At 39.8% G+C, this 25,170-nt stretch overlaps 1 protein-coding gene across 3 annotated transcripts; it reads left to right on the top strand.

Annotated features, from left to right (window-relative positions):
- The first annotated feature begins 3,862 nt into the window (after positions 1-3,862).
- On the top strand, positions 3,863-24,717 carry IFIT3 (interferon induced protein with tetratricopeptide repeats 3). Of its 3 annotated transcripts, none has more exons than XM_004461421.5 (3): positions 3,884-3,999; positions 17,013-17,086; positions 22,731-24,717. In XM_004461421.5, the coding sequence occupies exons 2-3, from the start codon at positions 17,082-17,084 to the stop codon at positions 24,256-24,258; spliced, it is 1,533 nt and encodes a 510-aa protein (XP_004461478.1). In that variant the 5' UTR covers positions 3,884-3,999; positions 17,013-17,081; the 3' UTR covers positions 24,259-24,717. The 3 variants fall into 3 exon arrangements, with proteins under 3 accessions (XP_004461476.1, XP_004461478.1, XP_058154788.1); XM_058298805.2 differs by having other exon boundaries at positions 3,888-3,999; positions 16,944-17,086; XM_004461419.4 differs by lacking the exon at positions 17,013-17,086 and having other exon boundaries at positions 3,863-3,999.
- Positions 24,718-25,170: the final 453 nt, after the last annotated feature.

The following is a 25,170-nucleotide window of genomic DNA, read 5'->3' as shown; positions in this document are numbered from 1 at the left end:
CAGTGAAACAAAATATGCTGTCACATAAGTTGGACCTTGGAAATATATTTATAAAGCTATGCATAGTATTTTCTAAACATTGATTAAACAAAGTTAATATTTAAAAATATGGACAATGTTTTCAAATAATAAATAAAGCTTTAGTTAAGGGAAAAGAGAGTTGATTTGTCTACTTGTTAAATAGAAACTCACATTTCTGCCAACAGTGTATGAGAAATATTCTTTCCAGCATCTTCAGCAATACTGAATGCTATTCATCTTTAATTTTTGCCAGTCTCATGCATCTAACCACATATCCCCAAAGGAGGCATTTGGCCATAAGAATCACAAGCATATAAAAATTTTAAGTGTGGGATTCATATGACTGAAACCCTTTCTACACTCTGGACCTCACCTCCCCCTTTTCTCTTTTATCCCCTTCCACTTTTCCTCTTCCTCCTTCCCTCTATTCCCTTTCTTCTTCTGTATCTTCCTTGCTCCTGGATTTCTTCCTTCAATTTTATCAAGCTACTCTTTCTAGAGCTTACTTTGCATTACTGTGCACACAGTGGAAAATATCTGCCCCATAATACACTATCACTTGTCTTAACTAAATAATTCAGGAGAAATTTTTTAGAATCACTCTCTTCTGATTATCTTAGACAGGTTATCTAAGAAGGAGATATAGGAGCAGGGAGGAAATGCTTGGAAGAAGAAATGGCTTACATCCCTAGAATAAACTATAGTAAGTCAACCAAACTCCCTGGCACTCAATTCTCTATGTAATCCAGCAATTAGTCTTAAAGGTAGAATATCTCTAGACCAATGCTGTTCAAACCTTAATACACAGTATCTACTGTAATGTACAATCACCTGGGGATTTTGTTAAAATGCAGACTGTGATTCAGCAGGTCTGGTTTGGGATCTGAGATTCTGCCTTTCTCACAAGCTCTCAGATAAAACTCACGTTGCTAGTCAACTCTAGTAACAAGAACATACACTGAACTGTATCCAAGTCATTCTGGCTCCGTTTTTCGTTCTTTTTGGTCAGAATTATATTAGCACATTTTCCTTCTTACGGTCTTTTTCCTCACCACAACTCTTCTCATAAAACCTATATTACCTCAAGAATAGCACTCGATGTAAAATGGGGGAACCACTCTGGAAAACAGTCTGGCAGTTCATCAGATGGTTGCACATAGATGTTCCACTCCTAGGTATACACCCAAAAGAACTGAAAACATATCGACACAAAAACTCATACATGAATGTTTATAGCAACATTATGCATAATAGACAAAACGTGGATCCATCAACTGATCAACTGATAAATAAGATGTGACATATCCATACAATTTAATATTATGTGGCAATAAAAAGAAATACACTGGAATAGATGTAGCTCAAGTGGTTAAGTGTCTGGTTCTCATGTATGAGGTCCTAGTTTTGATCCCCAGTATCTCCTAAAAACAAAACAGACAAACAAAAATACCAACTCTCATTAGGGATCAGATGTAGCTCAGTGGTTGAGTCCCTCCTTCCCATGTATGAGGTCCTGGGTTCAATCCCTGGTATCTACTTTAAAAAAAAGAAAAAAATACATTGATACACATGATACAATATAGGTGGACTTGAAAATATTATGCTACATGAAAGAAGCCAGTCAAAAAGGACCACAAATTGTATGATTCAATTTATATGAAATGCCCATAATAGGCAAATCCATAGAAACAGAAAGTAGATTAGTGATTGTCAAGCACTAGGGTCATGAGTGGGGGCTAAGGGAGTGACAGCTAAGGGATACAGAGATTCTTTTTGGGGATAATGAGAATGTTCAAAATTGATTGTGGTGATAGTTGCACTACTCTCTGAATATCCTGAAAGCCACTGAAATGTATACTTTAAAGAGGTGAATTGTATGGTATGCAAATTATACCTCAATAAAGCTACTTAAAAAAAAATGGAATAAGCACTCTTGTTCCAAATACATACCAAGAAAGGAAGTTTTGTGTGTATATGTTGTGTCCTTCTTATTACTAGTATTTAATACTATCATTGCTTTTATCCTTACAGATGTGTTGGTGAAATTCTGTTTTCTGAGCAAAGTTATGAATAAGAAAATATGGTCCATTGGATTTGATATTTAAATGGCCATGCCCAGGAATCATTCATCAGCAAATTGACACAAAGGAAAACTTCAAAAGAAAATTTGACTCAACAGACAAGTCTAAATCTACATGTGTATAAGTTGAAAACTAATATGAATTTCTTAATAATGTAGAATGTTATTTAAGCACCATATGCAACTGTTGCAAGCACTATGTTAATTCATAATTCATGAGTACCTCTGGAGCTAGGAATTAGAATACAAAGGGAAGCAAGAAAATGGACAGTTGGTGCTACTGGGAAGTGATCCTTCCCTAAGCAAGAATATTTTGCACTCAGGCTAACTGAGAGAAAGACTTTGACCATTTAGTTAAACTGCCTTTTCTCTGATCTAAGCACTATTGCATGCACTTTCACCCTGCACTCCAAAGCAGTGTCTTTCTCTAAAATCGGAAACCTCGCACCCACAAACTTTCACAATACAATTTCCTTCAGTTTTGTATAAAGACGGCAAGACAGAGAGAGAAGTTTCCCCTGGGATAGATGTTTAGGGTTCCAATTCCTGCTATACTAGGTTTAAGCACTGAATTCTGAGTAACGGAGATGTCAAATGTTCTCTAAAAAAATTTCTTTTGCTTGTGTTTATGATACGTAGAACCCTGTTAACACAAAGGCCAAGAGCAGGGCCTCTTTTGCCTGGATCGAAGGACAGTACTAGAAAACTTACAAGTATCTAAACCTTTATAAAGATATGTGACATTGCAATTACCAAGATAAATTGTTAAGTAAGGACAAACAATCAGAATTATGACTTTCACAGTTACAGGTTATTTTGACAGGACATAACTATCTCTGAACTCCGATGTATCTTAATGAGATTCTGTTGTTGGGAATACCATGAGTAAGCAGTTTTGTTATGCAGGAGATAGCTTCACTCAGCTTCAGGAAGGAGGGAGCCTTTCTCCTATGTATCTGATAATTTTCATCATCAGAGTATGCATGGAAACTATACTCCTTAGGTTTTCATAGATATATAAATCATGACTGGGAAGTATTATACAAATGAAAAATAAAAATCACCCAGGATAAAATCACTCCTTCAGAGCTCAAAGCATTGATATATCTTTTCTCTCTTGCTCTAACAAACTTTGTATAAGGTAATTATTATAGAATCATCCATCCATCCATTAAACAATATTATATATGTTACCAGTTCCCATTTTACAGCAGGAAAAGCTAAATGCTTGCCTTAGACCTCGGAGAGCTAAACACTGCTCTGGGAGTCACTCCAGGACTTTGCTTCCTATATTTAGAGTGGAACAAAAGGGAAATTTAGACTCAGTGATTTGATTCATAGCAAAGCCCAGAGCTAAAGACCTGAACAGACAGAATTAAATTTAGGTGCAAATCATTTCCCATGAGTAAATTTACTGGACAAAACTACTTTTTACAAAATATTTCTGCAACAGCCTTTCACATTATGTGGTCTCAGAAACCCTGATATTAGATTCCCTTAGAGAATTTATTAAAAATACAGTTCCCTTAGCCTCGTCCTAGATTTACAATCAGATTCCTGGGAGTCATCCAACATTGTCTCAAACGGTAATTTCAGTCATGTTTTTGGACAATGTGCTTTATGAGTCATCACAAACCCCAATCTTAAGTTTCGTTTTCCTCAATGGGAAATCAGTTTCACTTTGCAGTTTCCCTTTCATAAAGGCAAAATAAATAGCTCAGATACAGGGAGAAAGCATAGGCTGGTGATTTTAAGTGTTTCACTTTCCAGTTTCTACCAGCGGACACCCCATTTTCCCTTTATATTACTCACCTCAGCAGACAAGGAATTTTCTGAAGTACAAATCAGCGGGGACTCCAGTTTTTCATAACAACTGAGAAGCCGGTTGCAGTCATGAGGTAAGTTAAATAAGATTATATAACCACTCTTGATTGTGAATGCAAATTGCAAGTCTGAGCTTCTCCTGGCACAGGCAAATTCCTGAGTTGTCCTGTTGCTTATGGTCTAAGTATACGCTTTAGTTTGCACACTTTTTTTTCCTGTGGTTCTAGAAGTTCCCCAAGCTTCTAGAACTGTTCACTGGGTGCAGTCGGAAGCTTGGATCTAAAGGTCTTGGCAGGGAGTGGTTAGATCTACCCAGGCACATAGTTTGCTCATTCAAATCTGGACCTAAGGGAATTTCTCCTTATGAGCTTTATTGTTGTTATTGTTTATTTAAAGGCCTAAGTTGGAGGCTTTTTTCCTTGTAATTTAAAAAGGAAGCCTTTATTTTTAGCAGATATTATTAAAGATGGAATCAGCACGGCAGAACCAACTCATTGCGAGGCGAATTTTGCCCTGAAACATTGTAGCACTTCCAGGTGAAAAGTGGAAAGAAAGATAGACATTCCTACAGATGGACATTTTTCCATTTCTTATATGAAAATGAAACCCAAAGCTTACAGTTTCTTGTGATTGCTGAGGTGAGAGCTGGTGAGCAGCAGAAAATAATCTCACCTTAAAAACATACTGACCTTCAGTTTGTGAAAGAAAGCAGATCAGTGGTTGCCTGGAGACAGTGTAGGAATGGGGACTGACTGTGAGGATGTACCAAGGAACTATCTAGGGTGATAGAAATAGTCTACGGGGAGATAGAGGTGGTTACATGGCTATTTATTATTCATTTGTCCAAATTCATCAAACTTTACACTTTAAATGGATGGATTTTAGTGTGTATAATCTCAAAAAACTTGTTTTTTAAAAATGTACATGGACCTGTTAGAGTTCTGCCATCCAAGAGAGTCTCAGAAGAGGGAGAGCTGAGAGAAAAGGATGCCTTCTCCACCAAATTCTCAAGGGGAGGAATTGCACAATACCAGAGGAAGGAGGCTCCAACTGACCAGTTGGGGAGGGTGAAAGGAAAATTGGCTGCCTAATCTTCAGCTCCAAAGGGCTCCCACTTACTCTACAAGGCAGTGTGGGGTAATTATTGGGATAGGTAAGAGGAATTTACTGCTAAGCAGTCTAGGTTACCATTTTCTATATATTGGGTTCCTGGTCATGAGGTGATGCTGTGTCTGTTTGAGTGGGTTGACCAGAGAGCCAGGTCCTATGCAGAGCCTGGGAACCAGCCTGCCCAAGAGGCTTTTCAGTGGCCTATGCTTGCTTGGGTGTGCCCAGAGACCTCTGACCTGAGAAGGCCTGAGGGGGTCTGCTGGGCTATGCTGGACTGAAATCCACATTGAGGTGCCTCTATTCCTAGAGGCTACAGAGAAGCTGTTCAAAAAGATAACCAGTATCCAGGTATCTGCAGATGTTTTCCTCCACTCTAGATCTTCTGACTCACTGTTTTTTAGACTGCATTATCTCTCACAAGAAAATGGGAAAACCAATTTTCAAAATACCTTTTGAGTAATGCTTCTCAAAGTGGGTTACAGAGACTCCTGCAACAGAATTGCCAGAATGCTCGTAAAGTGCAGATTGCTCTGGAATCTGTCCAAAATAGTACGCCCAGCTAAGAGATATCAGCTGTCACACATTCAGTTTCTTTCCCTCAATCGGAATCTTTTTATTGTTGTTGTTTTAATATATATATTTTTATTAGAGAAATTGTGAATTTACAAAACAATCATGCACAATGTACAGAATTCCCATACAATACCCCTCCACAAACACATTACATTGTTAAGGTATATTTGTTACATATTATGACAGAACATCATCAGACTATTACCACTAACTATGGGTCGACAGTGTACATTTGGTATATTTTTCCATACCCCCGATTAATAACACAGTACCTTCTTTGACCTACTTGCAAGAATATTACTAACTATAGTGCACAAGTCACATTAATTGTATTTTTCCAATGTATCTCCATATTTTTACCACCTTATAATAGTGATATACATTTGTTCTAGTTCATAGAAGAACATTATTGTATTTGTACTATTAACCACAATCCTCATCCACCTCTGAGTTTACTATGTTATTCAGTCCCTAGATTATTCTCTAGCTTTCTTTCAATTGACATTTATATCCCTAGACTACCTCTTTTACCCACAATCCCTTTTATAAACCAGCTGTATTAGTTATACTCACTATAATGTGTTACCACCAAAGCTACTAGACGTAATAAATGAGTTCAGCAGAGAAGCAAGATACAAGATTAATACACAAAAATAAGTAGTGTTTCTTTTTTTTTAAGATTTATTTTAATTTATTTCTCTCCCCTCCTCCCCCCCCACCCCATTGTCTGCTTTCTGTGTCCATTTGCTGTGTGTTCTGTGTCCACTTGCATTCTTGTCAGGCGGCACCGGGAATCTGTGACTTTTTGTTGCATCATCTTGCTGCGTCAGCTCTCGTGTATGCGGTGCCAATCCTGAGTGGGCTGAATTTTTCACATGGGGCAGTGCTCCTTGCAGGGCGCACTCCTTGCAGGTGGGGCACACCTATGCAGGGGGCACCCCTTCATGGCAAAGCATTCCTTGTATGCAGTAGCACTATGTGTGGGCCAGCTCACCACACAGGCTAGGAGGCCCTGAGTACCGAACCCTGGACCCCCTATATGGTAGGCGAATGCTCTTACCAGTTGAGCTACGTCTGTTTCCCTAGTAGTGTTTCTGTATACTAGTAATGAGCAATCTGAGGAGGAAGTCAGGAAAAAATTTCCATTTACAATAGCATCTAAAGGAATCAAATATTTAATAATAAACTTAACCAAGATGTAAAGCACTTTTACTCAGAAAACTATACCTCACTGCTAAAAGACATCAAGGAAGATAAATAAATAAATGGAAGAGCATTCCATGTTCATGGATTAGAAGACTAAATATGATTAATATGTCAATTTTACCCAAATTGGTATACAGATTCAATGCAATCCCGATAAAAATTCTGCTAGCCTTTTTTAAAGAAATGGAAAACACAATTATCAAATTTATTTGGAAGGGTAAGGGGCCCAAAATTGCCAGAAGCTTCTTAAAAAGGAAGGCCAAAGTTGGAGGACTCTCACTTCCAGACTTAAATCATATACTTAACTAGAGTGGTAAAAACCACCATGGTACTGGCATAAAACAGACACATAGACCAATGGAACTGAACTGATGGTTCAGAAACAGACCGTGACATCTACAGTCAAGTGATTTTGTCAAGGCTGCAAAGCCAACCCAGCTGGTGTAGAACAGTCTATTCAACAAATGTTGCTGGGAGAATTGGATCTCCATGGCCAAAAGAAAGAAAGAGAACCCCTATCTGGCACCTTGTACAAAAATTGACTCAAAATGGATCAAAGACCTAAATATAAAAAGCTAGAATCATAAAACTCCTTAGTAGGAATCTTTTTTTTCTGTTTGTTTTTTGTTTGTTTTTTTGTTTTTTGTTTTTTTTTAGACTATAATAATAAAGCTTTTATTTTTTTAATTCATTTTTTTAAAAAATATTACATTCAAAAAATATGAGGTCCCCATTCACCCCCAACGCCCCCACCCCACCACTCCCCCAACAGTAACACTCTCCCCCATCATCATGACACATCCATTGCATTTGGTGAGTACATCTCTGGGCATTGCTGCACCCCATGGCCAATGGTCCACACCATAGCCCACACTCTCCCACGTTCCATCCAGTGATTGTCCCTGAAACACCACCCAGGACAACTCCAAGTCCCGAAAATGCCTCCACATCTCATCTCCTCCTCCCATTCCCCGTACCCATCAGCCATCATGGCCACTTTTTCCATACCAATGCCAATTTTCTCGATTATTAACCACAATAGTTCATGAATAGAATATCATTAAGTCCACTCTAATCCTTACTGTATTCCTCCTTCCTGTGGACCTTGGCTTGGTTGTGTCCATTCCGTATCTATGTCAAGAGGGGGCTCAGATTCCACATGGATACTGGATGCAATCCTTCTGCTTTCAGTTGTAGGCACTCTAGGCTCAATGGTGTGATGGTTGACATTCTTCAACTCCATGTTAGCTGAGTGGGGTAAGTCCAATAAATCAGAGTATAGGAGCTGAAGTCTGTTGAGGCTCAGGGCCTGGCTATCATATTGTCAGTCCAGAGATTCAGATCCCCTAGATATATATTAAACCCCAGCACCAACTACAATTCCAGTAAAGTAGCAGGAAAGGCTTGTGAAAAGAGATCACATCTGAGTCCAGCTCCATCACGCAGAAACACCGACTCCGAAGAAGGGCCAACTGACATGGCAATGAACTCCATCTGCCATGACCATAAAACCTGTGGGTCTCTTTAGCCCTCAAAAGAACCAATACCTGGGTTGTATCTACTTTATCTGTCTCTGAGACTCTGCTCAGGTGTACATAAGGGCAATCCTTCTGACAACCTCCATACTCTTTTTTAGAGACTCAATAGCCATATAAACTCATTTGTCCTTTCCATTTCCCCCTTAATTTAGGTCAAACAGCATTTTTAACTCCTGTTATTATATGTAGACAGGGATATTCTGCTGGTCCACGTTGAACCTTTAAATCAAGGTCATTTTCTAGTTACGTCGTCAGCTGGTACTTGGTAGTGATCCCTCGGTGCCAGGGAGGCTCATCCCCGGGTGTCATGTCCCACGCTGGGGGGAAGGCAGTGCATTTACATGCTGAGTTTGGCTTCGAGACTGGCCATATTTGAGTAACACGGAGGCTCTCAGGAGGGAACTCTTAGGCACACTGCTGCTCTAGGCCTTGTTCTTTCAGGTGTATAGGCTCACAAGCATAGTCATTAGTATCAGGGGCTCACTGTTGGACCCTCATTCCTTCCTGGTCCTTGCCGTTGCACCCGGGGGACTGCCACTGCTCCCCTAGGGACCACGACAGAGCCCCCCCTGGGCCAGGAACTCAGTACCCGCCCAGCTGTTGTTTTTAATTGTTTCCACTATGAGTATATCCAAACATTTCCATGCACCCTGGCCACATGCCCTGTATAACTCCCTGTCAACCATATGTCCCCTGTCAATAACATCCCATACCAGTATTCCTCCGTTGCCATTGTTGAACCATTCTGCAATCCAAAACTTCCTGAAAAGTGAAGCCCAATATAATGCCATGTTCCCTTAATAGTAAAATGGAATATAGCGATGAGTTTAAAGGTTAGATATAGAATACATATTGATTTGGAAAAATTTTACATCCTATCTTTTTCTTTTCTTTTTTCCTAATTATTGAGCTTCTCTTCACAAGAGCCCTAGATCACAGTAATTCATCTATACAATATACAGTACTCCCACATATCCATTATAAAACCTTTTCCCTTCCACAGTGATAATCTTTTAACTTATTCATATCATATTTACTGAAACTGATGTACAAATATTGAGACAATAGCTTTCAAACAAGGTAACATTTGTGTTTACATTGTGGTTTATACTTTAGGCTATACAGTTTTCTAAATTTTTGGTTATCCTATGTTTTACATTATGGTTTACGTTATTAGTCTGTCATCCCCTATATGTTTTTGGTGTAATATTACATGTTTTATATCCATCCTTGTGTACTCTTGTGAAACACTTCTATTGCCCTCACAGTTATGTTGGTTCCATCTATTCAATATCTATTTCCCCCTCCCCTTGGTGCCCACAGTGACAGTCGATCTTCATTTCTTGAGGAGCCATGTTCAGAGATACTTGCATCAGTGTTGAGGGCTTAACTTGCTCAACTGCCCTAATGCCCTGGGAGTAACCATTTCTCTTGAGAGATACAGTTCCCTCTATTTGATGGCATTAGTCCTTCCCAGGATGTGGGTCTACCTTCACTCTCATTATATGGGTCTCTACCCAATGGTATTGTTGTGGAATTTAAGAGAAGTTCAATTATTTGAGTATAGAGAGGCCAGGACTCAGGAATGATTTTGAGAAGGAAAAATGGTTTATTGACGGCCGGCCGGACTTGGGAGCTTTCTGTTTGAATCCCGAGCCCCGAACAAGATTTTCAAACGTCTTTTATACAGAGAGGAAAGGCCAAATGGTCCCTTTGTTTCAGTTCTCAATAGGCTTCAATTAGCATATATCTTCCACATCTTAGGTAAGCTTTTAGCATGGACTCCAGACATTCTAGATAAGCCTTTAGCATATTTGGTTTTTGCATTTCCCCTAAATACTTAAAATTTATAGCCCCCGCATTGTTAAACATTTCCTGGGACTGGAGCCCTGCCAGTCCCCAAGGGCAGGACTGCAGCCTCTTATCTTTCCACACTCACAAGTCAAACAGCTTAGTTATTTCTGAAGAGACAAAGAGCCTTCCACCCATAGCCCACATCATTCCCCCCTTTCTGCCAAAGATTAACTTGCTAAGCTTTGGCATAATTATTGTTGGAGCTATGAGGTGGATGGCTGTTTGTTGTCTTGACTGATTATTTATCAGTCTTTAGTACAGCATCCAGGACCGTTTTTAGAAGTTTAGAACTTTTCATTCTGGACAGCAGAATCTTGGGCAGGGGCCTCCTGCAGTTATTCTGCTGCCACTGGCACTCACGTGGATTTCCAGTCAGGTTCCAGATCCATCTATTACTTTTCTTTTACTCTTAAAGAGTTTACAGCTTTAATTTAAAAGGGGTGCTGAAGGGAGACGATCTCTTTTCTGTAACTGCTTCCTGCTGGCCATGGGCTGTAGTCATTGCCTAATAAGGTGTAAAACTCTTAATTTATTCTAACTGGAGGAAGATGGATCTGGCATTCTGTACGAAGTTGGATGAAGTTTTCATATGGTTAATAAGATGTTCACTCTGAAAGAAACAAACTTAATTAAAAATTTGGAATACCCGTTTTTTAAAAGAGGACACATTGGATTACAGAGGTAGACAAGGTTAGGTGCCTATAAAGATGGCACTCCTTAAAAGCTGGTGGGAACAGCATATATTCTTTTTTAAGTTATCCATCTTTAGAGAGAAATTACAACAGACACTTAGCTTTGTCTGAAGACACATTCCAAGCTGTTCAATGATTGACACTCATTCGCTCTGTCAGATGCTCCTGGTGAACTGGCACTCCTTGGGCAACTGGCTTCACTCAGGATTAGAACACTAATTTGGAAATACTCTTAGTTTTCACCTGTGGGAGTGATCAGAACTACAGAATAAAGATTTTTACACCTTGGTTTTCATTGTACAATTTCTAGCAATTTTGACTTGTTCAAGAGGTGACTCACCATCAGCAAGCAAGCCTCACTTTTGCTAACTTGAGACTGGCTGAGACTGCCACCTTATTCTATAGACATGTTATTAACTGTTTAGAAAATGATTTTACCAGGAATTTAACATGTCTAATATACTTCTGCACTTGATCCAAAATAGAGAAGATAACATTACAATTATTAGGCATATATTTAGTACAGGATAAAAGTACAGCACTTAATATTAACTAATGTATTACTTAATGCATAAGGATTCAGAGTTGCCATTATTAGTTTTGAGTTTCAGGTTTGTAATACTTTACATGTTATCTCTCCATGAGAGCAGGCCATAATGCCAATTGTGTTTAAGTTTTACTTACAGTCTCCTGGTATCATGGCTCCACTTAGCATGTTCTTCAACGCAGTGAGCAAGTTGCAGCATCCTTCCAGTATTCCAGAGATTTTCCAGTATTCTACTAGCCTGGTGCATAGTGCTCTCTGGCACCATGGAACAGTGCCAGTCTGGAGGCGATATCCATTGTACACTTGGCTGTACTGAGTCATTATTGGCTGCAGGAGCTTGAAACTGCAATATAGTTTCCATCGACTTCAGGAGCAGAACCAGAGACTGATATAGCACATATTTTTAATTGAGGGGTCAGTGACCAGCCTAGCCAATAACTCACATGGAGAGGCCACCTGTAATGTATACAAGGCCTGGTTCGAATGCACAAGAGTTTGACAATGTTAAAGTTTATTCCTTGTTTTATATATATTTTAAACAACTTAATGCAATACATATATCAAATGACTATTTACTTACACAATTTTACTATGAAGATAACAGTAGGTGCTTTACTTTAGTAATAGAGGAAAAATATTATTTTTCATTGTTAGAATGAAAACAATTTTTCCAATAGAATCAAGACAACTTTTTATTACCATTTACTTAAATGTGTATTTTGCAGTGGCCTTCAGACAGGTTTATTATCATGAAGTTATTTCTGCTACCAATACCAATCTAAGTTTCTTTAGTTAACAATGACTTCTACAACTAGAACTATTTAAACATTTTCAGTTTGGAAGATGTTTTACAAACTCTTTATAATTGACTGTAACCACATTGACTAGCCACCTCATGTTTAAATAAACTTACCAAATTACAATTACCAATGAAAGAAATTTACTCTCTATTTAAGAGAGCATATCTACAATCTTTTCCCTTTAGCCTAATTTCACCAATGTGAACTTACAATTTTCACTTACAATTTTCATTACTGTAAAGATTTTGTACATATGTTAATTTAGTTTATAAATTAACTATGGGAGATTACACTCAAGTTAAATAAAATTGAAACCATAATAGTTTATGCAAGGAATGTTCTCTTTTTCCCTTACAGGAAGCTAAAAACTTCTTTTCTTTAAGTTATGAAAATTATTAATTTAAAAGCATAACTGACTACCAGGTTTTAAAACACATGCATACTGACTTCCAGGTTTCAAAACACATTACACAATTACTTAATCTTTTAAAATCATAACCCAGGAAAGATCTCTCCATAGGTTTTATGGACTTTCCTTTACTTACTGAAATTTGTTAATAGAGCCACTAATTACCTTATTTTGTTGGAAAGAAATCTTCTGGAAGAAAATAAGGCTCACCAGATTGTGGAGAAGAAAATACTTTATTCTCAATCTTGCAAGAAGGGGCGCAGAGCCAGATATGGCTGGTGCCCCGAACAAAGAAAAATGACACAATTTATACCCCTAAGCCTAGCATGCAAGCTCTTCCTGTTTTTCCATAGATTGGATACTTCAGAAGTTACAGCTTATCTGAGATTTAACTTTCCCACGCAAAAGTTTGATTTAATTGCTTCTTCTATCACATTCCAACCATTTTAGTTTTTACCTGCTCCCCCCCTTTGTCAAATAAGGAATAGAATTTAGTGCTGAAATGGCACCGACTTAGTTAGCTCCTTCTTGGGCATCCTTCCACTGCCCATAGGACTGGCCTAAACTGGTCTCCTCCACTGCTGTCCAACCCGGGAGTGGGAGACTGAGGCAGCAGGCCGCCGGGTTACATCAACATTTTTCTTCTGTGAAAATTAACCTAATCTTTGTTTTGTTTTTTTTTTTTTTTCCAATTTATGGCTGACAAAGGTTTAAACTGGGAAATTACCAGGCAAACTGATTCTTAATTCCCTAGCCTAGTAGATAGGTTTAATCTGCCACACCTAGTCTTGCCTTAAAAGCTCTTGCAAAGAGGAGGCCCTTTCCCAATTGTTTCCATAATCAGATTTCTATGACTTTCTCATCCTGCTTAGTTCAATTTGGGCTTTAAGAATATTTATAAATATAACTGCATATTTAACCTCAACAATTTGAGCAAATAGGCAGACATGAATAGTTTGACACAACAACATGACTTTAGTTACTTTAAACTTTTCAAAGACTTTTGAAACTCTTCTTAATTTGCACTATGACCATGCAGTTTACCACAAGAATTTTCTTTCTTACTTAATGGATTGTAATAACCAAAATGTTCTCAATGCCTTAGCACCATTTTGTTTTAGAACTTTATATTTTACTTTGAAATTAGCAGAATTTTGGATAAGTAACAAGATTAATTTTATATATATTTACTGAGGCTATTTGAAGCCTCAGGGAGACAGACTGCTTTCTCTCATGAATTGCCACTCTTAGGAACACTGACCGTCAAGGCAGGAGACTTCTCCCCCTCCACCCCCCTTTTGATTTTGGAGATAATAAAACTCCAGTGGCCATTTAACCTTATTCTATCAGGCAGCCATTTATTTAGTTTACACTTGAATTCATGAGAGAAAGGGTTACTAATACCAGAAGAGGAGACAGTGATGTCCCAGCTCTTCTCAATTATGAAATAACCGTAGGCAAAGGCAAAGGGTGAGGTTAGGCTTGAAGTAACCATAAACAAAGGAAAGGTTAGTGTAGAATTTACACTTAAATAATAGTTTCAGGCTAAATTCACCCAGCTATAATCTCAGTTATTGTCTTTCCACTGTTTTACAATATAAATCCTTTAAATACCTTTCATTCAACTTATAACATATTAAATGAACTTAACCATTACTTTAATTTTTCCTTTAAAGTGAAAGAATAAATCTCTTGCAGTTAGTTTGAAATAAAAGGCTACTTTTCAGGATTTGATTTCTAGAACATAAAATGTTCTTTTAAAAGAGGTAAGACTCTTCTTCAAACATTGAGGATATGATGAGGTTAAAGCACAAGAAGCTATTGATAAATGATTTTCTTTATATATTGATCTTACTCAATTTAATCATAAAAATTTCCCTTCCACAAACCTTCTACACTTTCAGTATTCATTCAGGTTCTGTCCCACACTCTACTCTTTCCAATAATCAATCATTTTATCTTAGGACAAAATCATCTTCTGTTTCCTTAACAATAAAAACACATTCCATATATCCCACATACTGAGTTACCAGGCAAACTTCTTACAACATATAATTGCCATTAATACTAAACAAGTTTGTTAAAATAATGAACTTTTCTTCACTTTAAATACTTAGTAGCATGTAATACCAGAAACAGTTTTTTTGGAAGTAAGTTGGCAGGGGAGATTGGCTACCGAATAAGTTTGTTATAAAATTGCCTTTTATTATTATTATTATCAATTCAGTTTTGTTAAATAATGACTTTCTGCAATTAGCCACTTAAATACCTTGAACAATGCTTTGTAAAACTTTTATATTTATACCCTTAACACAAATTTTACCTTCACAGAACATTCTCTTACTTAAGGTTACTACAATACCTTCTAAGAACCTGAGCAGAATGCAAACGTATTTTGGCTTTGACACCCTAAGGAGGGAACTTTACTGCATTTATTCTGATTCTGCTTTTCACCTCCTTCACTTCCCCCCCTTCCAGGCAGTCGGGTGCACAACAAACAGGAATGCGGCTTATGAATAGAAGGGTGGACTCACTGGAAAGGGGCAAGCCGCTCCCCCCTTTCCAGCTTTCAGCCAAAATGGGCAGACAGAACCTACTCAAATTTGGCAACTCTCCCAGGAACCCAGCCGCCCTGACTGGGACATTCCCAACAGACTTGGGTGCTTGGCGCGGACACAGATGGCCTCCAAGCCCCGGCAAAGGGCCAGACCAGAGACAAGACAGCAGAGCATGCACAAACATCTAGACTCCGCAAACATCCAGACTCCTCAGCTTTTGCCCCAGAATCATTTCACTCCCTTGCCAATGGCAAGGGAGGGCTCCAGCTCAGCTGTAATTCTACTTTACATAAGGACACAACTCCGACACTAACATTGAGCTGACACAGACAGAAGCACAAAGGTCACTAATCTGACCCACAAGTTATATATTTATTTCACCATGGCTGCCCCCACAGCCATCACAAACCTCAGAACACTTAACATTTGGTATAAAGCGAATTCATTCACAAATTAGCACCATAACAAAAGATTTCAGCTAGACTTTTCCACTGTTTAAACTTTACACCCAGACCAAGCTCCACCAGAAAAGCCGATCCATTTTCCTGTAACCAAGTTTTGTTTTCCTTAATCTAGACCAATTTCCAGGATATTAGGACTCGAACCTATAAATACCCTTCCTATTAAAATCGAGACTCCACTCCTTTAGTGGATATAAGACCAGTACCAGATTCTAACATGCAGTTAGACAAACCCAAAACACCAGGGCTTTTCCCCGGTTTTCCTCCTTTTCCCAAGCCTAGAGAGAACGGCTTCCCCCCAGCCTTCTGGGGCTACTAGGGTTCTCTCGGGAGGTGATCAGCCTCCCCTTCCTAGCAATTAAAGCTAGGGCCTTCCAGACTCTGCTCACCCGGGGAGTCTTACCTTCTTCCATGTTCGGAGTTCTTTTTTGTTCCCAGAATCTTTCTCTTCAGACCTTCCATTGCCCTCGATTTTTGTCGGGAAGATTCTGGTGGAGCCCACATCTTTTCTGGATTAAATTTAATCCAGGGGCGCCCAGATTTGGGGTTCACCCGAGTCCTCCCGGCTTCCTCGGGGATTTGGAAGGGGCAGCAAAATGCTACCGTCTCTGGCCTTCATTTTTGTCCCTTCGTGGTCGCCATTAATGTTGTGGAATTTAAGAGAAGTTCAATTATTTGAGTATAGAGAGGCCAGGACTCAGGAATGATTTTGAGAAGGAAAAATGGTTTATTGACGGCCGGCCGGACTCGGGAGCTTTCTGTTTGAATCCCGAGCCCCGAACAAGATTTTCAAACGTCTTTTATACAGAGAGGAAAGGCCAAATGGTCCCTTTGTTTCAGTTCTCAATAGGCTTCAATTAGCATATATCTTCCACATCTTAGGTAAGCTTTTAGCATGGACTCCAGACATTCTAGATAAGCCTTTAGCATATTTGGTTTTTGCATTTCCCCTAAATACTTAAAGTTTATAGCCCCCGCATTGTTAAACATTTCCTGGGACTGGAGCCCTGCCAATCCCCAAGGGCAGGACTGCAGCCTCTTATCTTTCCACACTCACAAGTCAAACAGCTTAGTTATTTCTGAAGAGACAAAGAGCCTTCCACCCATAGCCCACATCAGTATAACCCACTCTGGCAAAATAAGCATTCAGATATTCTCTAGGAGTCTGTCCTACATCAGATTATCCCCTTTAAGTATCTTAAACCGGTAACTTGGTAGGAATCTTAACTGCATTGCAACAGTTTCACTTTCCTTTTTGCTTTCCTAAAAGCACAGACCTAAGGTTTAACACCAGGGGTGGAAACTTTATAAAGCCTTCTTCGGCTTTTGCTTGTGACAGACAAGAAGAGTTCTGAAAGTAAAATCAGTCTGGACTCCAGCTTTTCAGAATTGTGGAGAAACAGCCATCATGAGGTAAATATTCCCGGTTTTTCTGATAGGAAACTGAGAATTTCTCACAAATCTTGTTCTTGAATACAAATTTCTGCATTGTGTTGATTCAGTGTTTGTTTATAGATTAAACACGCTGGGAGCTGGGGAGGGACAAGAGCTTGCTGGGACTACTGAGTGGGAGTGCACACTCAGATCCTCTTGGGCAAAGTCTGGTCAATGAAGGCTGGGGCTTGGAGGAAAATTACTGGAGGTTCTGGTCCTGCTTTTGTTTTTTATATTTGAAAGTACTAACTCAGAGGTTTGTGGGGTTTCTCATGTTCTTGTGGTTACTGTCTACTTCTCAGCAAATATGCTAATGATTAATTCAGCACTGCAAATTTCAACTCATGATGAGATCACTTTTACTTGGAAATTTGCTCCTTCAGAATTGGGGGATGTGTCTACCTGAGAAGTCTACTTACGACTTTCTCATCTCCGACTTTCTCATCTCCCATGTGAACAGGGAAGAAACTATTCTTCGACTATTTGGGGAAACTATTCTCAAGCTATTTTTTGCAGATCCTAGTATCAGAATCAATTCAAAAACTCTTTAGAATGCAAATTACTGGGCCATACATGGAAATTCTGATTGAGTAGAACTAAAATAAGGCCCAAAGGAAAAAATATGTATATTTAAAGAGGACTGCTGGTAATTCATATGCACAGTAATGTCAACCTCCAAATCCCCTCCTCCTAAATACATACAATGCTTCCTGCATTGAATATGTATAAATGTGAGCAGAGAAGGCCAGGAGTGGGTGGGTGGTGAGTAGGGTGGGAAGGTCCTGATACAAAACAAGGCTTGCCTGCTTAATATTTTAAGGATAGGAAACAGGCCACTGGAAATCATTGCTTGAAAGTGAACTCTTCCTAGAGCCTTGCTACTCACAGTGTGAGGACAAACATCACCTAGGAAGTTGTCAGAAAGGCATCATCGAGGCCTCCTCCCAGATCTACTGAATCCAGACCTGTACTTTATAAGATCCCCAAGTGACTTGGTCCATATGCATATTAAAATTTGAGAAGCACCAGGCCTAGAGAATTCCTTAGCTCAGATGTTTCCCTGGAAGCCCCCTCTTACCATTTCAAAAAGGCCTCTCTAAAAATTTCAAGTTTCCACTCTAGAAGTTGCCATGGCTTTGACTAGGCCCTGGAAGGAGATGTGACAACTTTCTTGGGGTCTATGGGCAGTGCCAGGAGGTTATCACCATCCAGGTAAGTAAGCAGGAAAAGAGGAAAGAATGTAAGTAGGTTGACAGTTAGAATTTCCCAAGTACCAATGTCTAGCAGTGTTGGTTTTATGTGGTTTGGACCAAGGCAGCAAAATTTGTGGCTGCAGTCTTAGGACATGGGAATTCTCTTCTTGGGCATGAGGGAATCCCAATTGCCCAAGGTTTTCTATAAGGTACAGAATCTCCAGGGATGGTATTTACTGTCCCCCATGTTTTGCCTGAATCTACACATTGTCTTTCTCCAGTTACTGCAGGCATGATCCTATAGGCCAATTAAACTTGCTTGCTCTTCCATTAAATATCTGAGCTTAATTATTGTTAATTTATTTATACTAACAAGAGTATGTAGATCAACTTTCAAAAACACGTGATATAAATTAGTAAGGAAGGAAACCCTGGCAAGTATTTATTTTTTAAAAGGCAATAGTATTTTAATGCAACCCTCCTGAACTTTGCCTGTGGATTCCATGTTCCTTCTTACCTAGATCTCATGACTTCCAGTCCAACAAACTTTGCTCCAAATTTTACATCCAGGAGATATCATGTAACAAGTAATATTATTTCCACAAATTAGAGACCTTAGGAAAGAAGGCTTAAGAAAAATCAATCTAAATTCCAGTTTTTAATAGGTTTTATAATCATGGAACCATGCACAAGTGGCTATCCTCCTGAATAAACTGTTCAGAGTGACCCCAGATTTCTTATCATGGCCAGCTCTGGCTTTGGTAAAGTGATGGTATTACTGTTGTAGAAGTCAAGAGAGATTCAATTATTTGTGTATAGAAAGGCCAGGACTCAGGAATAATTTTGGGAAGGAAAAAAAGATTTATTTATGACCGGCGAGGCTTCTCATTCAAAATCCAAGCCCCGAACAAGATTTTCTAGTTCTTCTTATACAGAGGAAGGGTCAAATGGTTCTTTGTTTCAGCGCTCAATAAGCTTGAATTAACATATATCTTCCACATCCTAGGTAAGCTTTTAGCATGGACTTCATACATTCCATGTAAGCTTTGAACACATTTGGTTTGTATTTTCTCTGAATATTTAAAGTTTATAGAATTTGCATTGCTGAACTGTTTTTCCAGGACTGGAGTTGTTGTCATGGATACCAAGGGCAGGGCTGCAGTTCTTATTGTCCCATATGCATAGCTCAGGACAGATACAGCTCAGGTTATCTATGAAGAGATGAACAGTCTCCCCACCCATAGCCTACATCATTTCAATTATAGTTTTGTCTAGGATCTTGACTATGCTGCAGAAATGAATTTCAAGAGCATGTTGGGTTAGTAAGCCAGTAATTTATTAAGGTAAGGAGGGAAGAGAAGTGGGAGAAAATGACAGATCATGGTTTCCAGGTAGAAAGGAAGGGGCTGAAAAGTGATAAAGCAGGCTTATTTACAGACTACAATTTCCCATTATAGATTCTAAATGCCCGTGTTTTACTTGCATGGCTATGATGGCAGGGGGAAAATGGCGAGAGCAGGGTGCAGAGGGCAGGAAAAGGCACACAAACTGGCACTGGGACAGGCACCTGGACAGGGTGAAGGCAAGAGTGCATAACAGAAAGAGATTCAGACTTTTCACTTGCTTTTATTTTTTAAGATTTATGTATTTATTTATTTATTTATCCCCCCCCCCCCCAGTTGTCTTTCTGTGTCTATTTGCTGCTGCTTGTTTCTTTTTCCACTTCTATTGTTGTCAGCAGCACGGGAATCCGTGTCTCTTTTTGTTGCGTCATCTTGTGTCAGCTCTCCGTGTGGGTGGTGCCATTCTTAGGCAGGCTGCACTTTCTTTCACGCTGGGCGGCTCTCCTTATGGGGCGCATTCCTTGCACGTGGGGCTCCCCTATGCGGGGGACATTCCTGCATGGCAGGGCACTCCTTGCGCGCATCAGCACTGTGCATGGGCCAGCTCCACACAGGTCAGGGAGGCCCGGGGTTTGAACCACAGACCTCCCATGTGGTAGATGGACGCCTTAACCACTGGGCCAAGTCCATTTCCCTGCACTGGCTTTTAGAACCATTAATTTTTCTGCCCATTTGCTCATGACATGGGAGGTGTTCCAGCTGTTTGCTGTTTTGATTGATTACACCACCCATCAATCCCCCAGGAGGGCCCAATTATAAAGTTCTTGGGGAATATCCAGGGCCTCTCCTGGCTTCTGGAAGAAATCTCATTCCAGATGGCAGAATCTCATGAGGGTCTTCCAGCAGCCATCTTTGGGATATTGATGTCACATAGACTTATTGCCAGGTTCCAGCTCTGTTTATTGCTTCCCTATCTTACTAGCCTGCTTCAGTATGAACAGAATTTCCCCAAGAGTTCCATTGTCAGAGATCTCTGGCAGGTCCAGGAAAGTTGAGTGAGCCTTTTTACTTGCCCCACACATTCTTGAGCTATTGATATCTCCTGAAGCTGATATAAGATAGGGTTGGAATATAAGTCCTCCAGTTCATTGATATGTCAAAGAAACCATACCCCCCCTCAAAAAAAAAAAAAAGGTAAAGAAATACAGTTATCACACCTGCAAGGTGGTTTCTGGTTTTGTCTAGGCAAAAACATTCCAGGGAACCTGTCATTCTGCAGGTCCACTAGGAAGTTGGCTGGATACTCTCTTTCAATCCTTAGAGTGTTCAGCTATTATCTTCAGGCACCTATATTCATCTACAAATCAGTTCAGAGACACCTATAAATCCAAAACTACCCTTTCTTTTCTCTCGCTCAACTTCCTAATTTGGCCATCAGCAAAGTTAATTTGTGTACCAATGCCTTTATTATATACATATTTATTAAATTTTACTTGCATTACAGTTATAAACAGATTTGTGCTCTGATCTTTATAACTTACTCTTAATATTTATTTTTAGTAATTGCTAATTTGAATTTTGACCTGCAGTGCTTCATACAGGGCAGCTGGCAGTCCCACAAGAAGCCAAATTGAAAGACCCTAGAAAGGGAACATACTGGTATTGTGGGACTCTAGCCAGGGACCAAGAGAAGGAAGGAAAATGCCAAGAGGCACACACATAAAGAGGATATCTGGACATAGAAGGCAACTTCCTTTTGCTCTTTTCCATTGCCTTGGGTTGATTCTGCATCTCTCACTCTTAAGCATTTCACATGCAATCACAGTGTGCCAGAAATGGCTAAGGTAAGCATTCCTGGAGAGAGTGACAAGAAGTAGATCAGAGCATTCCCAGCAGCAGTGTATGGACCAGTGATCATCCATAAGAAAGTATTTACTGGTTCATGAAAATTACAAATAAAGTCGATGGTCTTCAAAGAGGCAAATGTACTCAATTTAAAGAACTTCCCTTTATTCTGAGATTATGGCTTTATTACTTCTTCAGTGATAAGAGAATGCTTCCTTTCTCACTCTTTTTCCATCTTTTTACTAAAATGATGGAGAGAATAGATGTTTGGTGTCTTTTGGATGGATTTTCCCCCATGTTATTGCATTGCCAAACAAGTTGGCAACGCTATCTCCTTCATAATTTTTTTTTCCCTGAAATTGTGTGAGTCTGTTAAGTCCAAAAAAATAGGAAAAACTCTGGGTTTCATGTTTTCTGGAGGTTCTTTCCAATCTATGATGCCAAGACTCTGCTGGTGAGAAGGGAGGAACACAAATTCAGGCTCAGAAGAACTCACCCCAAGTCCCAGGCAAATGAGAACACACTTTGAGAAATTACGTAACTTATTTGACTGAAAAAAGGCAAGTGATCTCCCTTAGTATCTTCCAACTACAAAATATAAATTTGTCTTTTTCGTTTCTTTCTTGAAACAAATTCATTGTCTCTGAGGATTGGGTCTGTGTGGTAGGGGAAACTGTTTCAATCAGACTCAAGCCAAGCCATTAAGGGTCTGTGTGTGATTGTAGGGAGGTAGAGAAGATCAAAGGAGAAAGGCTATATCACATAGCATGTTGGTAAACATCTCCGTGTTTTCTTTTCTTTATATGGCTCCTTCTAACCAGACTGTGAACTCCTAGGGGGCAAGAAGGGTGAGAAAAAACCTTTATTCTTTTTACTATCCCTAACATCTAATAAAGAGACAGACCAGCACAAAGAGGGGGCCCATAAAGTCCAGTGGATGGCATTACAGACCTTACCTAGAATGTATGAGGACTGAGATGTGACTCAGCAGCTAATCAGGACTAGAGAAGTCCCCCTTCCTCTAACCGCAGCTTCACTCCTCTTCTCCATCTTACTCCTTCTCCTGCATGTCTGCTTAAACAGTGTGATGGGTATGCTTTGTGGGTTCCTGCACAGACCATGGCTATATAAACGTGAATCCAGGATGCAAAGGGAAAGTACCTCCTCTTCTATTAAAGAAGACATAAGGGTACAAGGCTTGACAGGTGCACATCACAATAACCATCTTTATTTTCTCCACAGTGAAAGCACCAAGAATTCCCTGGAGAAAATCCTCCCACAGCTGAAATGCCATTTCACATGGAACTTATTCAAGGAAGAAAGTGCCTGCTATGATCTAGAAGATAGAGTGTGTAACCAGATTGAGTTTTTAAACACTGAGTTCAAAGGTACAATGTACAACTTGTTGGCCTACATAAAACACCTGAATGGCCAAAACGAGGCAGCTCTGGAAAACTTACAGGAAGCTGAAAAGTTAATTAAGCAAGAGCATGCTGCCCAAGAAGAAATCAGAAGTCTGGTCACCTGGGGAAACTATGCCTGGGTCTACTATCACATGGGTAGATTTTCAAAAGCACAAGAATACATAGACAAGGTGGAAGAAGTCTGCAAGAAGTTTTCAAATCCTTACAGTATTGAGTGTCCTGAGCTGGATTGTGAGGAAGGGTGGACACGATTAAAGTGTGGAGGAAAGCATATTGAAAGGGCTAAGGTATGTTTTGAGAAGGCTCTGGAAGAGAAACCCAACAACCCGGAATTCTCCTCTGGATTGGCAATCGCAATGTACCGTCTAGAGGACAAACCACAGAAGCAGTTCTGTATCAATCCTCTGAAGCAGGCTATTGAGCTGAGTCCTGACAACCAGTATATTAAAGTTCTCTTAGCCCTGAAACTGCAGAAGATGAACGAAGAAGCTCAAGGGGAGCAGTTGGTTAAGGAGGCCCTGGAGAAAGCTCCTTCCCAAACAGATGTCCTTCGCAATGCAGCCAAATTTTACAGAAGAATGGGTGACCTAGAAAAAGCTATTGAACTATTTCTAAGTGCATTGGAATCCCAACCAAACAATGGCTATCTCTATCATCAAATTGGGTGCTGCTATAGGGCAAAAATCAAACAAATGCAGAGGACAGAAGAATCTGCAGCTGGTCGGAATGGAAAGAAGATTGAAGAATTAAGGGAATATGCAATTGACTATTTGAAGAAAGCTCTTGAGAAGGGAATAAATCTTCCAAACGCATACTCCGACCTCGCTGGGCTCCTGGCACAAAATGGTCAGCACAGAGAAGCAGAAGAATATTATCAGATGGCATTCAGTAAGGAGCTCACCAATGCTGAGAGACAACAACTCCATCAGCGCTATGGTAACTTTCAGGAGTATTACATGAAGTCTGAAGACACTGCTGTCCAACATTATTTGCAGGGTTTGCAGATAAGCAGACCATCACCAGAAAGGGAAAAGATGAAGCACCAGCTGCAGAACATAATTGAAAAAAGGCTCTCACAAAATGCACCAAATTCGTGGTATCTGCAAGGATTAGCTCGCAAGATGGATGGAGATCTGCTGCAAGCAGTTGAATGTTATGAGAAGGAACTGGGCCGCCTACTAAGAAACAACCCTTCAGGCATAGGTAGCCTGTTCCTGCCAGAATCTAAGCTTGATGGGGGCAGTGAGGAGGTGAGCCATGGCACATGCAGCTCCACTAACAAAGAGGACAGAGAGAAGCTGGGACGGGGAGGAGGAGAAATAACAGTGACAGGAAGCCTGGATTAGTGACCACGACGGGGAGATGGATGGGGTTGCTGAGCAGGATGGTCTTGCTTGTTGCTTCAGGTACATTTGTAAATAGCTGTTTTCTCATATTCTGTCTCCCGGTACATACCAGCCATACATGGTTATCCAGTCATCAGATTTCATAAGGTCCAGTAGAAACAGTACTCCAGGTCCACAGAAAGTTGATCAATTCCCTATTTGCCCTCAGTTCACCAGATAACATCCATTTTTGCTCTTCATACCAAAGGCATAAATAGTGGCTGCCTAACAAAACAATCTTCAGTTTTACTTCCCTCATTCCATTTCATCTAACCTGGAAGACTAGTATAGAATATTCCTTATTGCTTGCCCTGGCTTTAGCCATAGTATTTATATGTTCTCTTGATAGAAAAACTATTAAAAGATATATAGGTATTCTTGATAGTAATGCTACAATAAAGTTAAAATTTCAACTCAGAATACTGGTAATTGTGTGGTTTGTGTGTATTATTAACACAGTACTATAGCTTAGCCAAGTTTCTCCTGCTAGGGAAAGTGGATTCTTGTTATAACCATGCCATGCTATTCTCAACACGTAAATTTTAGTTCCTCCCCTGGAGGTGACACTCTCACCCTGGAATCAGCCCATCTCAGACTGTGGGTACCATAATTCTCACTCCAGCCCAGTGGCCTAAGCTGAATGCAATGCCCAGTTAGCAGCAGCTGCTGTTGACAGAATTTCTGAGCACCCAGAAATACCTGGGCAAATGCTTCCCTGACAGAATATGATGGCCACCAGTACAAGGCTAGCTATGTAGACAAAGATTTTCACCAAGGTAAATGAAAACATTCAAGTGTTCCTCTTTCAGCCAAGGAAATCCACAAGTGTTTATTTGCACTAAGCAACCAACCCATGCATGGAAAGCCCTGTTT

The sequence above is a fragment of the Dasypus novemcinctus genome, chromosome 6 (genome assembly GCF_030445035.2).
Source record: "Dasypus novemcinctus isolate mDasNov1 chromosome 6, mDasNov1.1.hap2, whole genome shotgun sequence".
NCBI lineage: Eukaryota > Metazoa > Chordata > Mammalia > Cingulata > Dasypodidae > Dasypus > Dasypus novemcinctus.
The sequence above is the reverse complement of the archived record's forward strand: the minus strand, read 5'-3'. Positions and strand labels throughout refer to the sequence as shown.